Source organism: Bombus flavifrons, chromosome 15, assembly GCF_040668555.2.
Source record: "Bombus flavifrons isolate JBK064 chromosome 15, iyBomFlav1_principal, whole genome shotgun sequence".
Lineage (NCBI taxonomy): Eukaryota > Metazoa > Arthropoda > Insecta > Hymenoptera > Apidae > Bombus > Bombus flavifrons.
In genome coordinates, this window is record NC_138456.1 from 2,042,675 (window position 1) to 2,057,985 (window position 15,311).

Consider the following 15,311-nt stretch of genomic DNA (forward strand, 5'->3'; position numbering starts at 1 on the left):
GTGGCCCGTAGGTAAAAGACTACTCGATGTGGAAATTTCATTTCGGAACAAAATAGGTTTCATTTCTTTTTCCACTTTTCGTTTAAGCGTTGGTGATTAAACGGAGCGGCGTCGCGCGTCGTCTTATTTTTCTCTCATAATGCATGTAAATTTTTGTCACGGTATGCTCGTTACGGTATCTGTAAATTGTAATTACGCGTGGAAAAGTTTATTTTTACTAACAACGTAAAAAAATGCTAGGGGTTAACATTTATTATTAATGGCTGAATTGTTTCGTTACTTTATAAATCAATATATACATAGGAACTGCGTTGGCCACTTTCCCACGCAGCACGCATGAAAAACAAATTTTTTAATATTTTGAAGGTAAATTTATTTAGAGAGATTTTACATATTAGTATATTCCAACTTTTCCTTATTTTTTCTACACTAGTCCTTTTTGTAGCATGCTGTCTTACCATTTTCTAATAAATATTCTACAAGTAATTTCCATTATCGCGCTTGAATTATAAATGTAGTATAATACGTCCTTTTTTTTTTGTTTTGTCGTTTTTAAGGATTATACGCGTTTTATATCGTGTATTATCACAACAACTCTTCATAGGATAACAAGACAAATCTCATTAAGTATTTTTTTATACGCGACGAATGAAAAAAGGGCAAGAGAAGTTAGGAGTAAAGGAGAACAGTAAAGAAGGGGGGGGGGGCAATGAGGAGTACCAAGAAATTCTAATATTCGTACGAATATGACCTTACCTCAAATGCGATTAATCGGATTAAAGAGAATTATCTGCAGTGTCGTGCATGATACACGATGTAGTTAAATTTTGCAAAGCGATAAGCGACTGCCATCTTTGAATATTAATATGGCAGTTACATTTTCAAGACCTTGTTTCCTACGTGTTTTGGGTTTAAATACGATTAACGACGTTTTAGGTAATACTATCCTAGAAATTGCCTGATACGTGGATTAATATTGTAATTTATATCTGACATCCAATAGAATTGATCGATGAATTCTACTGCAAGCGACTAACGTTAAATTGGATATTAATTAAAATAATTTCGAGGATAATAAGGTGACCGGAGATAATTTTCTACATATATTTTTCAGATTCCAAGATACATTATTACGCTGCACGAATTATTGGCCCACACTCCTTACGATCACGTTGAACGAAAAAGTTTACAAAATGCGAGGCAACAATTGGAATATTTATCGAGGCAAATGCACGACGAGGTACTAATCGTATATTTAATTAATCTGTTGGTTAATCATTCCAGAGCAACATGTTTTGATTGCTTAATTCCGTAATATAGTATTAACTATTGATTATTGATAGAGGATTTAATATATTCACGTTATTTCAGGTCAGTGAAACAGAAAATTTACGAAAAAACTTGGCCGTGGAACGAATGATCGTAGAGGGCTGCGATATTTTACTCGACGTCAATCAAGTGTTCGTCAGACAGGGTGAGCGACATTACTCATTTTCTCTATGCATCTATTTTTATGGTAGTGCGAATATCTGTGGAAAGGATGGAAGAAGTTTAAAGTTACGAATTAGTTACTTTCAATTTGGTCGACCGATAATTTCCATGTTCGAATTAGTATACGATTGATATGGTCGATCGGATAATAACTAAAAGCGTATCTAAATTTGAATATTTCATAGCTACTGTAATTCATTACAAGCACATTGTACGTACATTTTTCCTTTATTTCGGTTACTGGTATCACGATTTGCTTGACCGAGTAGAAATTTACATTTTCCTTTGCCAATGACGTCGGTAACCAGATTCTATCGAAGCTTCGCTTTCCCTTTATCTTGAACCGAGAAAATCGATGGAAAATTCTTGGACGCAGTCGGTAAAGTCAACTCGGTCGAGCTGGCTACACGTGAACGTCTCGTCCAAGGTTTTACCGGAATGTCCATGAGAAATGAAAATTCGGAGTACGTGGCGCAAGCGCGTCCCTACGTGCCCCAGAATCGATGGGGTTGTATATTCGTATGCACGTGATCTACGCCGAAACTACTGGATCATGCGCAACAAGTATCGTCAGGGCCGTCGTAGGAATGCTTAAAAATTGCTTAAAAACATTTTCAAGATATTTAGAAGCAGCCTTCTTTAGAAATGTTTCTCAAACAACGTGCTCAATAGGGCACAAGTGCAGACACGTTTTGAGGTAGAACGCGACTCTCGTCATCTTGCTAGATCACTTTCACGTCTGAATAAAAGATTACGCAAATTATCTGTAAAATGATATTTGTTGAAAAATTTTCACGCTCTAGTGCATGATATTTTCGTTCTGCACGAACACACGTTTGAGTAAATTGGAATTCTCTTCGAGAAGGATGGATCGTTTGTTAACACAGCCCTGATCCCTCGTGTTTGATATCGCATCACATGGCTACCACGCAAACGTCCTTCCGTCTTTATAGCGTGCAGGAAAAGCCCCACCCGCGGATAGTTTTCTCCTGACATTCGTATCGCCAGAATTGTCAATTTTCTACGTTTGTAATAACGCTTAAAGGAATCAGAGAAGGAAATTGTAACTTCTAGAACTACCGACTGATAATTTGAAAGTTGTATCATGGGGTTAGCGGGACGAGAAGCAAATATATGTATATATATATACGAGCACATACGAGCTCCATTTTGCAGTTCGATTGGTGAACAATTCAGCGTGTGTTGAAAATGTGATCACGTAAATTTTATCAAGAGGTGACTCGTATTTGTTGGAGGTATTGTCGAAATAACGGGGACCAAGGAAGTGTACAAATGATACTATTAGGGATCAAGGATATTCAGATACATCGAAAATACTGGTGGATAATTTCCTGCCTTTTGTTGTTATTGTTCTATGCCGACTTGTCAACAAAGTAACTCATATGCGTATCGAATCGAACAAGGTACGAGTAAATAACAAACTTTCGTAATTTTGTTCCAGGCAATGGTATTTTGGTAAAATTAATTATATACATTTATGTATATACATTTGAAAATATTATTGCGCGCAAAGTTTTTGAACAAATTAATTTACCGATTCGTGATATTTTGTCCATTCTTTGACAAAAGGTTCTTTCCTATTAACTTACTACTTTATGTTTTCCAGGTACGCTCATCCAAATCTTAGATAAACCAAAAGGAGCTCGAAGTAGATTGAGCGCGACGTTTGGAGGCAAAGGTGGCGGCGATAAGGAAGCTGTCAGACAGTGCTTTCTCTTTTCCAATCATTTGTTACTAACGACGCGTCAATCGGACGACGATGGTCGTTTGAATCTTGTCCCACAAATAGGAAAAATACCTCTTTCCGATGCGGTGTTAGTGGAGGACCCTAACGACCAGAGTACCGCAGATGACGATGGTATTACAACATTATTATCCTTCGACTAAGGCTTCTTAGTGCTTTACCTTGTAATCTCATGCTACTGCAATCGACTTAATCTTTTGCACTTAGTAGGTGGTTTATTACTTGTAACTAAACGTAAATTCTTGCGAAATTCTAGCAGCTTTGAACGGCAACAAGTGTCATTCTTAGTTTGAAAATTTTTTGTAAAAATTGATTTCCACAAATTTGTTAAGTATTTAAACGACTAATTAATCAGCGGATTCGACACGAAGACTTTTTAACGCTCCTAGCTCCTAGTAGTAAAGAAAATAGTCAACTATCGTCTATCTTCCTTTAAAATGTCTTATTTTTAGATCTCTAAGTAGACCAGCTGCTTCCCTATACGTAGAATGCTCCTTCTTTCTATTTTTAATTTTTTATGCATTTATTTGCAACACTTCAAGCTTCTTCGACTTTGGGCCTGCGGCGACATTCCAAGCAGTGGATGATCTGTCTTTTGCAAAAGTGTGTTAAATACTTTACACATAATTAATATTGTATTGCCGTGATTGCAAACTGATTTTAGAACTGTCAGTATGTTCGATGTCCAGCGGCATCAGCGAGAGCAGCGGAAGTGGTAGCGGAAGTGCCAGTAGCCAACTGCAGAACCGTGACTTCAAAATCATACTCGACTTAAAATCTGGCGGATCTCAAGTTACCGTACACCTCGTAGCTCCTACTATTCAGGTATAACGTAAAACGATTATAACAACGATTATTATCCATATAATATATAATTACTATTTATTAAGAATCATCTGCGCGAAATTATATTGCCATAGATACCTACGTTCTTGTTCATTTTCTCTCAAAAAATTCTCTCTTCAGAATCTCTTGAATTATCTCTCTTTAATTACATTTTATATTTTCCATTTGCGAGAAAAGGGAAATTAACGAAATTTTTAATTAACAAATGAAGGAGAAAGCTGCTTGGATAAGCGATATCAGCCAGTGTATGGACAACGTTCAGTTCAACGATTTAGTTCGAGGCTCGTTGTCGGACACTAGTTCCGTCACGATGCCTCAATCCATCAGGAACGACCCGAAACTGTTCAAGGATGACGTAGATATCAGATTCAGTAGGACCTTAAATTCCTGCAAGGTGCCGCAAATTCGATCAGCCACTCCTGAACGACTACTTCAACGTCTGACGGATCTCAGATTTCTCAGTATAGATTTTCTCAATACGTTTTTGTTAACGTATCGAGTATTCACCAGTGGCGTTACTGTACTGGAAGCTCTGAAGAAAGTGTTTTACGAGGCTGAGCCACCTGATGCCGAAATGCCTACTGGTTCCCTGGTGTAAGTTTCTCAATCTGTTGCCCATTCTTGTTTCATACGAAAGTATCCTTCTGGATAACGTACTGGATTGTGATAATCCTGTCTCTCCGTGGAACAAGTTGTAACGTACGTGTGAAATATAAGAAACTTCGACTTTTCTAATTGGATGTAAATGTATATGTCCACCAGATCCTTAGACGTATTGGGCGGAAACACAGCGGACTCGCAATTGCACGTGGACGATAGAAGACGAAGCAGCGTTTCGCCACGAAGAACCAGCGGGGCTAGTTCAGTTTCTGGTATATTTATCAACTTGTAAATTAATCTTACGTTATTAAAAAGTAGTTTCACGGAAGAAAATATCGATAAATTGTCTCTGAAAAATTCACCTTTCATCTTTTTTTCGTACATAGGATACGGATCGGAAATAAGCGACAGCCGTGAAGCGAAGAGTCACGGTTCCTATGACTCTAGCAGCGGCGGATACACGCTCAATTCAAAGGGATATTGGCGCAGTGGCGGATATAAAAAGGGTAAATCGTTTATTAAAGTAAAAGAGCGTAGCATTAGCTTCCTTTGCGTATGCAGAAGCGATAAATCGTACTTATATGGTCACTGTCTTGAAAAAGTAAAATCTGGTAGCAGAGTTAGATAAAATAGTTTTATAGATTATACGCATAGAATAACGCTCCTCTGTTTGTAATGTATTGTCAAATAATTACGAGTCACGTACAAATACTTTTCGATTGTTGCAAATCGCACAAAGTATGTCTATTTATAGCGAAGCATTTAAGTAGTTCAAGCGGCAAATTATGTATTAAAATAATATATTTGCAAATTATTTAAGATTTCTTTTTTAAGTAGCTCTGTTTCACATTACGGTATGCAGTTAAGTAGATCGCAATTATTTTGAAGATTGTTGCATGACGCAATAGCATATATCTAGTTTTATTAGAAGAATTATCGCATTTTCTATTTTACTCGAGCGATATGTTTTTTAACACGTTAACGTTATTATATTATCAACGTTAACGATTCAACGACTTTGTCTGCTAATAAACGATTACGTATTGCTAATGTCTATTCAAATATGCGTTAGTGCTCGTGATTAATAAGCGCACGATATAACAACAAACTAACGTAACAAACTTGCCATTGTTAATACTACGAAATATGCGTGAAAGTTATTCTATGAGTTCTATCAGTTCGTATCACTAAAAATATTTGTAACTGTCGATTAATAATTATTTTAGTGGACGAAGAGCAGCAACTAGGTTTGATTTCGGAAGCTCCTTCAATTATAAAACGAAGTCCTACTATACAATCGTCCACTGCGTCCATTGGTTCTCAATCTCCTGCAACACCACGAAAAATCAGCATTCGCGTGGACAAAGAAAAGAAAGAAGAAGACGATGGTTGTCATTTAACGATACCAAAGGTCATTGGTGTTTCGTCCAGCTCTGAGACACTCACGGGTAAGATCAAAATTCGGAAAAAATGTACGGTTTTTTAATCGTATTCGGGGAATAGGTAATAGAAATCATAGAATAACTGCAAGTCGAATTTCTGTTCGAAGAAAATTATTAAGACTAAAAGTTCTATTTTCTTCTTTTATAAAATTTATTTTAAAAACTAGGATAGACTGGGGTATAAGGGAACACTTAACTTTAAATTGCAAGAACAAACCATCAGGAGGCAATAGGCATAGGATTCCATTAGAAGTCTTCACTAGGCCTTAGGCTATGAAAAGATGAAGCACTTTGCGAAGAGAAGTAGTTGATCATGACAGAAAATATGATTTTCCGGATGTATTGAAATATCCGCTTGGCTCAAGTGGTGGGATAAAACGGAACACTCGTTTAAAACCAACATATAGGTCGATGTTAATATAGTGGTTCGTTCTCTTCTTCCTCTTCTCCTCTTTTTCTTTTCGCTATTCTATATTTTCTTGACGAACTTGACGAACACGCATTAGTGTCATTTCGAAGAATACACGTGGATTTTTACGTGAATAACATCCGCATGAGATAAGTGCGTCGATTATTAAAATTTCAACTGACAGTTGGATCGAACGAAAGATGTATCTCGTACGTCATAATTTTCTGTACAAAGTTCAAATTTCCTGGGCAATTAGAACAGCAATTCGAATTTTATTCTGCAATCAATCTAATTGCAAGAAAGTATAACACGTGCCAAGAAACATCTCTATTCTTGCCTATACGTATTTACATAGGCAGTGTATTCCATACTGAAGCGTTTCGTTTTGCCGCCGATGAGATAATTCATTAAACATTTAATATACTTGACGTATTAAACTTCGACAGCGGGAATTTTCCCAACTCTATAAATTCTAAACCAAGAAATAATTTGCGTACGGGTCTATGGTCGATCGTGAATTATTGCGAGGAATATTTAGTCTCGTGTCACGTAATGGCAACTCATTAGCAGTTCTTATCAAAGATAAACACCGACGTTCCGTTTTACCCCACTCTTCCCTGCATTTTACCGAGGCCTTTGCATTGATATATATATATTAATATTATTTAAATAATTTCGTCTCACCTATGTTACGCATGCAGTATTATTAAGCGGCGTTACTCTTAAAAAAGGTAATATTTTCCAATCTATTATACCTCCGTTAATAACTAACCGGATTCAGTAAGAAATTATGTCATTTGAAGGAAAATTGACTGTAAATTATTTAAAAAATTCTTTTTATCATATAATATCTTACCGTGACAAGCGCGTTTCGCGATAGCTGATATTAAATAATAGCGTAATTGATTTCAGATAATACGGTAATAAGCGCACCGTCCTCTCCGAGCAACCTGAGTTCCGTTACGTTGGTTGGGTCAACTGGTTCAGGGTCAGGATCAGGATCGGATCGAAGTCCACAGGATGGGGTTACTTATTCGCGTGGCGTCTCCGAAGAAACGGATACACCTGTAGCAACGGATCCGCCAAAAGGGGGTACGCTAATTACGAAATTAAAGCTTAACAAGCCACTTGTCGCATGGCTCCTTCACACAGGCTGTTCCATTATAACTTTCTCATACAATTATTTCCAAATTATCAGAGGAACAGTTTATCTATGAGGATACCGAGTCTGAAACATCGAAACAAGCGAAAGAGGAGACACCAACGAAAACTCCTACAACGCCAAAGGCAACAGCCATCGAAACAACCGAGAACGAAGCAAGCAAACACGAGAAAGAGAAACAGCTCGCGAAAGAAAGTGAAAGTAGCAGTCCATCGGCTCAGCCGCCGTCTCCTCAACAAAATCAGCTGAATCAACAGAGGCAACATCTACATCATAACGAACATAGAGCATCCATCGCCTCTGCTCCTGCGGCTACCGCGAGAAGTAGCTCGATTTCTACGATAACTGGAGTATGTGGAGAAATATGTTTCTTTGATACATTTAATGTTATTCATACACACAGATATATATGCATAACGTGCATAACATGTCATAGTAATTGAAATAAGTAGAACGTAGGGAAGTATAACGTACAGAAGGCCGGTAATAGTACATTTTCTCTAAATTAATAATATTTTTAATCGAGGTATTATTGCCGATATTACAAAGGATTTAACGTACAACGAGCTACGTATACGAGAACGTAACACTAATAGTATTTTTGATGCGACGTCATTGGTTGAAATATAAATGAAATATTGAATAGATTATTTGCGTTTTGCAGAATTATTGGATGAGCAGACGATCGATTCAAGAAATCGAAATGTCTTCCCAACAAGGCAACTTCCAACATGACCAGGTTTCCAGTAAAGCTGGAGTAGTGATTACCAGCTTTCGGCAGAGTCATCGAAGGTTCGTTCGAGTATTCCTGACGTGTTTAACTGTCTATGTATATCCATACGTTGTTGTACGCATCATAAAAAAAGTGCGCATGTCGATCGATCCGAGGTTTTCATTTCCCGAAAACTATACGATATCGTCGTCTTTATACAAAAAATACGATCGAACAACATTTATAGTCATCTACCGTATCCATTTGAAGAAAACATTAGCATGCAACTTCGAGGACATGTATAAATTGTATTGAGCTAATTCAGATACTATAATATTACGTTAAAATAACGATTAATCATTCTATCGAACGTGTACCGCGAATATAATTAAGGAACTAATTTGTACAGACGTTTGTATCTTGAAACAGAAGAGAAAAAAAAAGAAGAAAAATTATCTCTATTTCGTTTCACGGTATCGCTAATGAATGTTGACTGTAATAAAGGTATTTTTCACTTTCTTACGCATGAGTGCTTTGTCTCGGTATTCTTACGTGTTTTCTTCCGCCTACAAATAAATCTTCCTTGTTTTTCTTGTAGACAGAGATATTCGTATTTTTCTATCCTCGTTTAAACAACACTATCATCTATTATCTCTATTATTTATGAAGTAATGCATACGTAACGATTGGAAAATTTATGTGTATCTTATTATATTATTTTTACTACAAAGTATATAGCTTTTCCTTATTATAATTAACGACCATCGTATATCTGATATTCTTCTACTTTAATATACTTTCTTTTATCTCTACGTATATCGTTTATCTTTAGGAGATCAAGTGATACATCGAAATTCCAAGATTTCAGGTTTGAGTTGGTAATTGGACAATTATATTTTTTCAGTGACACGAACGAACGGATTCGAAAGTATACGTATTGTAATTTAATTATAAAATCGATTGTTCAAGCTCACTCTCGTGATTTCGTACATTTTATACGATATTTATTATTCAACACGATAATACGTGAATAATATTCTTTCGAAAGAACGTACTGTCGATTCCAATATCGACGTAAATCGTTTCTATTCGTAACTCGACATGCTTATTTAGTATGCATTTGTCCGTTGTTTCGAGTACAACATCTCTCAAATATTTCACCAAATGAATTTTTCAATCCAGGATAATACTTTAGTTATTTTAATGCAACTGTATTTCATATGACGTTTTGTGTCACTTATAGCGTTGGACCTGTACCTATCTGGTAAGTGTCATCGTTTCTGCTTCTGAAACACTGCTATTTTTCACTCTATGTGGCGCATGATGATCTCTATCTCTTTCACAAACTCACGTGTATGCTCTCTCGTCGTTTTATTGCTCACGTTCACTTGAAGCACATTGCAAAATTTCAAAATTTCCATACATCCCGAAAGGTATCTAGCTCTTCTTAAATTTATTAAAAATAAAATTCACCGCCTGCAAAGAATATAACATCGGTCTTCATATAATTCGACGTAGTTATTTTTTATAATTTAAGTCGCAAATATTTTAAACTATAGTAACGCATAATACGAATCGCAAGACAGTATGAAGTCCTATTTCAGAAGAATTACAACTTGTACAAAATCTTTTTACAAACCTACTTTTCTCAAATAATGGACAAGATTTTGAATGCATGAATACCCGAACCTGATTTATTATAAATATCGACTATCTTAAAACCAAGATTCTATATTATAATCGCATAATATTTTTTCAAGTGTTTTTGTTATCTCAATATCTATTTTTCAAAGGAAATAATCAAAGCTGTATCGATATCTTGTAATATATTTCTTAAACATTTGTTATGTTTCGTACTACCTACTTTCATTTTATTACTAATTATCCTGCATCATGGGCGAGCTAAACGAAATAGAAATAGTTTGAACTGTTTAGACGTCTTGTATCAATTGATATTCGCGGTAATAGTGTCTCTACCGCGGTTATAGTTTAGTACAGCAGCTGGATACAGCTATTGCATTGTCGGTATTTGTTAATCAACTAGACAGCAAGGCGCACACTAGTGCACATTAGATTCTAGATTAGAAAAATCATTCGCAATAGGCTGATTTATTTAATAATCAGTATTTTTTAATCGCAAAAAATTGTACGATGCATATACATATACATGTGTATATAGCGTCGATATTAACAATATTAAAATTCAAATCTAATTAAAGTTTTATTATTTTTATTTATATAATTCGTCATACGCAACATGTATGTGACATAAAAATTTAAGGAATAAACTTGAAATAATATTTTCCTACGTATAATTCGATGTTCAAACGTTTGTCGGTAAGTTTCTCGATAGTTCATTGAGAATACTGTGGCGGAAGATAAATACGATTGACACTGCAAAATACAAATTCAAGTGATAAAAGTTGTAAGATTCAGCGTATTTCGAATGATCAGTAGAAAAAGATATGATTTAGATTTTTCTTTTCTTTTTTTTTTCGTAATGTGCTGAGTAGTTTGTAGATAACAGAGAAAGAAATATGTGTCTTTTAATCGTCACACTTAGATGTTCACTATTGTCTATAAAATGATAAACGATATAAAGTTTGATATTCTCTCGTCTTAATTAGTAAATTTATATTTTAATATTACAAATTATAATATGTAAATTTACTGATTATTGAAATGTTGTACGGGCTAAAGTTGATGGGGAACAAACATGTTCATAAACAGTAATCATCTGATATTACGAAACTGTCGAGTAATTTTTTAATATCTGTGCTTCACCGAAGATTTTCCAAGTAAAAGATATTCGCTCAAATTAAAAGCCTATCTCTGAAAAAGAAAAAGCTTTGATTCGAATCACGATAATTCTCGAAAGGGAATTTCATAAAAAATATGGTAGAATAAACAATATTATGTTTATTAACGAATATACTCGAATAGGCAACAGTATGTTAACCAATAACAAACTACTAATTAAATAATATACTTTATGATTATTTATTTGAATAATACGAGGAATGATATATTAAATGGTATAACAATTTACAAATGCTAAAGATATGCATGTTATGTAACGAATTATGTGTAATGTCATAGCTAAAACATTTCATACTATTCAAAAGAATAATCATAACGGTAAAAAAATAAACACTATGTGTCCATTTAATACGTACAAACAGCACAAAAACAAATTCAAAGCAGAAAGGATTAACGTTGCTAATCTATATATCTAGGAGTAGTACCTCGACGGCTGCAACTGCATTCGCAATTGCAACATCTGCGTCGAGCAACCCCCCGGACAAAGGCATTGATGGAAATAATCGCAGTGGTTCTTGTCGAGACAAAAACAGACGCAAGGAGTCGGTCATGTCAACTGCAGCCACGATGCGAGTGTTAAACGTTTTGAGGCATTGGGTCTCGAAACACGCTCAAGACTTTGAGTCTGATCAGACGTTGAAAAATCTGACGATCGAATTTCTCGAGGATATCATGTACTGCTCGAATCTTCTTCCAGCTGAACACAAAGCCGCGAGCCAACTTCTTCGATTGATCACGAAAGAAGAGCCAGAGAGCAACAAAGTGGATCTGAAGAAACTGTTGGCATCTCCCACTGTACGTATACGCGAAATATCGATAACCCATGATACTAAATAGACATAGTTAATTCTTCTTTTGTATTTTTCTCAGTCAAAAACATTGTGCTACAAACCGTAATATATTGAAAAATATTGTCACGCGATTTCAGGTGCAAACGAAAGAAAGCATCGAGACGCTATCAGCGCTTGAAATCGCAGAGCAAATGACGTACTTGGATCACAAGATCTTCGTGTCTATTTCAAGCGAGTAAGTTATCCAAATGTATTAACTTGTTGCTCCGCTCATAAATCGTTGAAGTTTCACCGTGAAAATAAATGTTTTTGGATAAAGAAGATTCGTCCGACTCGTATCCATCGATACAGGAATGCTGACATCCAAAGTATTTGTAATCCGCTTCTATTTCTGCGTAGGGAATTTCTTGGACAAGCGTGGATGAAAACTGACAAGGCTACACGCGCACCGCACATTCTCTTGATGACGAAGAGATTCAACGAAGTGTCGCAGTTGGTCGTCTCCGAGATTATCCGACGTTCGAATATGTCAGCGAGAGTTGCAGCGATCGAGAAGTGGGCCGCAGTCGCGGATATCAGCAGGGTTTTGCACAATTACAACGGTGTGCTACAGATTTGCGCAGCTTTTACAAACAGCAGCGTCTTCAGATTGAAAAAGACTTGGGAAAAAGTTTCGAAAACGGTAAGGGACGATCACGCGAGTTCGGCGATATTAAAATGCCGAATGACAAACATATACGAGCTGTTTCGTTTGTTTTATAGACGAAGCAAACGATCGAGAGACTACAGAATATCGTGTCTTCGGACGGACGCTTTAGAAATCTACGGGACGCTTTGCATCGATGCGATCCACCTTGCATTCCTTATTTAGGATTATACCTGACCGATCTTTCTTTCATAGAAGAGGGTACACCAACTATGACCGAAGATGGCCTTTTAAACTTTTCCAAAATGAGAATGGTAAATCAGTCTACTCGTTACTCGGTCATGTCGTAAAATTGTTACTGTAAAAAATGAAAGAGAGAAGAAAGAGATATCGCGAATTGAAAACGTATAAACTTGCTTAGCTCGAGCCAATTCTTTAAATCCAGTTCGAAATTTGGAGGAAATTTTTCGATTTATTTCCAGATTGCCCATGTGATTCGAGAGATACGACATTTCCAGCAGACACCCTACAAGATCGAACTGATAACGAAAGTTACGAATTATCTGCTGGACCCGTCGTTGATGCTAAACGAGAAGGATCTATATCGCATGTCCTTGGAGATCGAGCCAAGAACATCCAGGCTAAGTAGTTCAACCTTAATTAATCTGCCACCTTCTGTGAGCCATACATCCACAAAGTAATCTTAAGTATCAAGCCACTTCAATTATCGATACGTAATTATCCTTGTCTTATCCTCGGGCTATTTTCTAGATAATACGGAAAACATTAAATGAGAAAAAAAAAAAGAAAAAAAAAGGAAAGAAATACTCACACTGAGCGTTGAATCTCAATTGCTCAATTGTGATTATGAGAAGCGTTTACGGGTTTAAATGTGCACTCAACTCGTTGATTCTGTACGAATCGTACGAGTAGCATTCTCGTTTTTCATCACGAGAAAAGGACGAAATAAATGTCTAGGCGAAGTTATAATCCAAAGCCTAACCGGCCAGCGTATCCTGATATTCCCCAAGTTTCTTCGAAAGTAGATGTCCAATATTTCTTGCAAATAGTACGAACGGCGTCGGTTTATGTCGGACACGAGCCAATGTGTTTTCAACCCCGTCCATTTCTGTCCAGTCTCGCTCGTCGTCACAGTCGCAGTAACGTCCGTTTTCCCTATATTTCCACTCGTGAATTTCAATGTGTGTTTACGTGGAATCCGAGAAAAGCGATGTTCGTTGCTACTTGAACGAGTAATTTGAACGAGGGAGGAAAATTTCTGAATATATCGATCGCGCTGTGCCATGTTCGCATACGATGCGCGATCGAAATTTTCAACATTTTTGTTGGAACGCTGGATCGTTCCGGTCACAGGTACACGCGGAGGAAAAGTTTATAGTTTGTACGAACGTTACCAGCATATTTCTATTTTATTTAGCAAACCGTGTCGATCACTGTCGTCGACATGTACGAGACGTACGATTTGGTCGAGAGACGACGTTAAAGTGGTGGACGATACCGGTAACATCATTTATTTCGACAGAATGTAGACTAGCTGACGATACCGGAGAGATTTCGATCGTTGATTTTCAGTTAAAGTCGCTCAATCGAGCAGTATTAATCCTTGAGACGCGCCAGTGCTAATGAATATTAATATTAAAAATGCTAGCGACAGAGATTAGCAGCAGAGATCGAAGATTGTATTTGACAATCAGTAGAGTAATGATATAATGCCTTCGATCGGCTCCTAATCCTAATCTAACTTTTACTCCCTTTTTCCAAACTTCCCTATTCTTATCGTTTCTTAATGTCGTTACAACAATGTCGTAGAGATGTATAGTATGTGCTTAATTTTACATCTTTTTATTTCTTTCTCCAATAGTACTATGTTTTATAAGAAAATTTGCCGAAGAGTTTCGTTAGGAGAGCGGGACCTATCATAATTTCCATCGTATCGATATTTTTCTCCATCGAAAGATCGATCGATAACAGTGCAAAGTGTGATTTCTATTTCGTGTATTTTTAACACATTTGTCGTGTAAAGTCTACTCGCATATTGAGAACGCGCATATCAGTAAAGATGTATCTAAATGTAATCGAAAAATATTTATTCCGCCATACTTGACGACACTTTTAGCGTGACTATTCGATGATCGTATCGTTAAAGTCGTCGTAGCGAATACGAGGAAAATTAATATCCGTGTCATCTCGCTGGAACAAACGGGTTATTTATCAAACTGGATAGTTTACGCTTTGTTACGTTATATTATATATTTCGTCTTGCTTTATTTATTATAATTAATCAAGAACAGAGGTGCTCGTGTTACGAAAATTACTACGTTATTAAAGAATCGAAGAAGAATGAAAAAGATTTATAACCATCGATTTAAATGTCCGAACGCGGTAACGAATTCAATGACAAAGTGCTTATCAGATTGAGATATATAATACGTGCAAAATAATAGAATAAAGGAAGATGTTCTTTACGCAAGAATTATTAGCCAAAAATATACATAGAATAATATTCTCTGTCTCTTCTTCTTATACTCTTTTTCACCTTTTAAAAAGAAACTATGTTAGTGGTAAGCTACGGTAATCAGCTGCATCCTTCGTAATCCTTTTTTTAT

At 36.2% G+C, this 15,311-nt stretch overlaps 1 protein-coding gene across 5 annotated transcripts in view; it reads left to right on the forward strand.

Annotated features, from left to right (window-relative positions):
- The window catches only part of LOC138187574 (ras-specific guanine nucleotide-releasing factor 1), a 52,312-nt gene extending 37,205 nt beyond the window's left edge, over positions 1-15,107 (forward strand). The window contains exons 10-27 of one of the 5 annotated variants that reach the window (XM_069128499.1): positions 1,115-1,240; positions 1,372-1,474; positions 3,119-3,370; positions 3,799-3,859; positions 3,946-4,081; positions 4,314-4,696; positions 4,865-4,974; positions 5,089-5,208; positions 5,929-6,150; positions 7,466-7,645; positions 7,752-8,065; positions 8,380-8,507; positions 9,671-9,691; positions 11,664-12,042; positions 12,176-12,273; positions 12,438-12,720; positions 12,801-12,998; positions 13,167-15,107. In XM_069128499.1, the coding sequence (XP_068984600.1) occupies positions 1,115-1,240; positions 1,372-1,474; positions 3,119-3,370; positions 3,799-3,859; positions 3,946-4,081; positions 4,314-4,696; positions 4,865-4,974; positions 5,089-5,208; positions 5,929-6,150; positions 7,466-7,645; positions 7,752-8,065; positions 8,380-8,507; positions 9,671-9,691; positions 11,664-12,042; positions 12,176-12,273; positions 12,438-12,720; positions 12,801-12,998; positions 13,167-13,385 (3,333 nt within the window). In that variant the 3' untranslated portion in view covers positions 13,386-15,107. Of the gene's footprint in view, positions 1-1,114; positions 1,241-1,371; positions 1,475-3,118; positions 3,371-3,798; positions 3,860-3,920; positions 4,082-4,313; positions 4,697-4,864; positions 4,975-5,088; positions 5,209-5,928; positions 6,151-7,465; positions 7,646-7,751; positions 8,066-8,379; positions 8,508-9,670; positions 9,692-11,663; positions 12,043-12,175; positions 12,274-12,437; positions 12,721-12,800; positions 12,999-13,166 lie in introns of all 5 variants that reach the window. The other 4 variants (XM_069128500.1, XM_069128503.1, XM_069128501.1 and 1 more) reach the window with 4 other exon arrangements.
- The last annotated feature ends 204 nt before the right edge of the window (positions 15,108-15,311 follow it).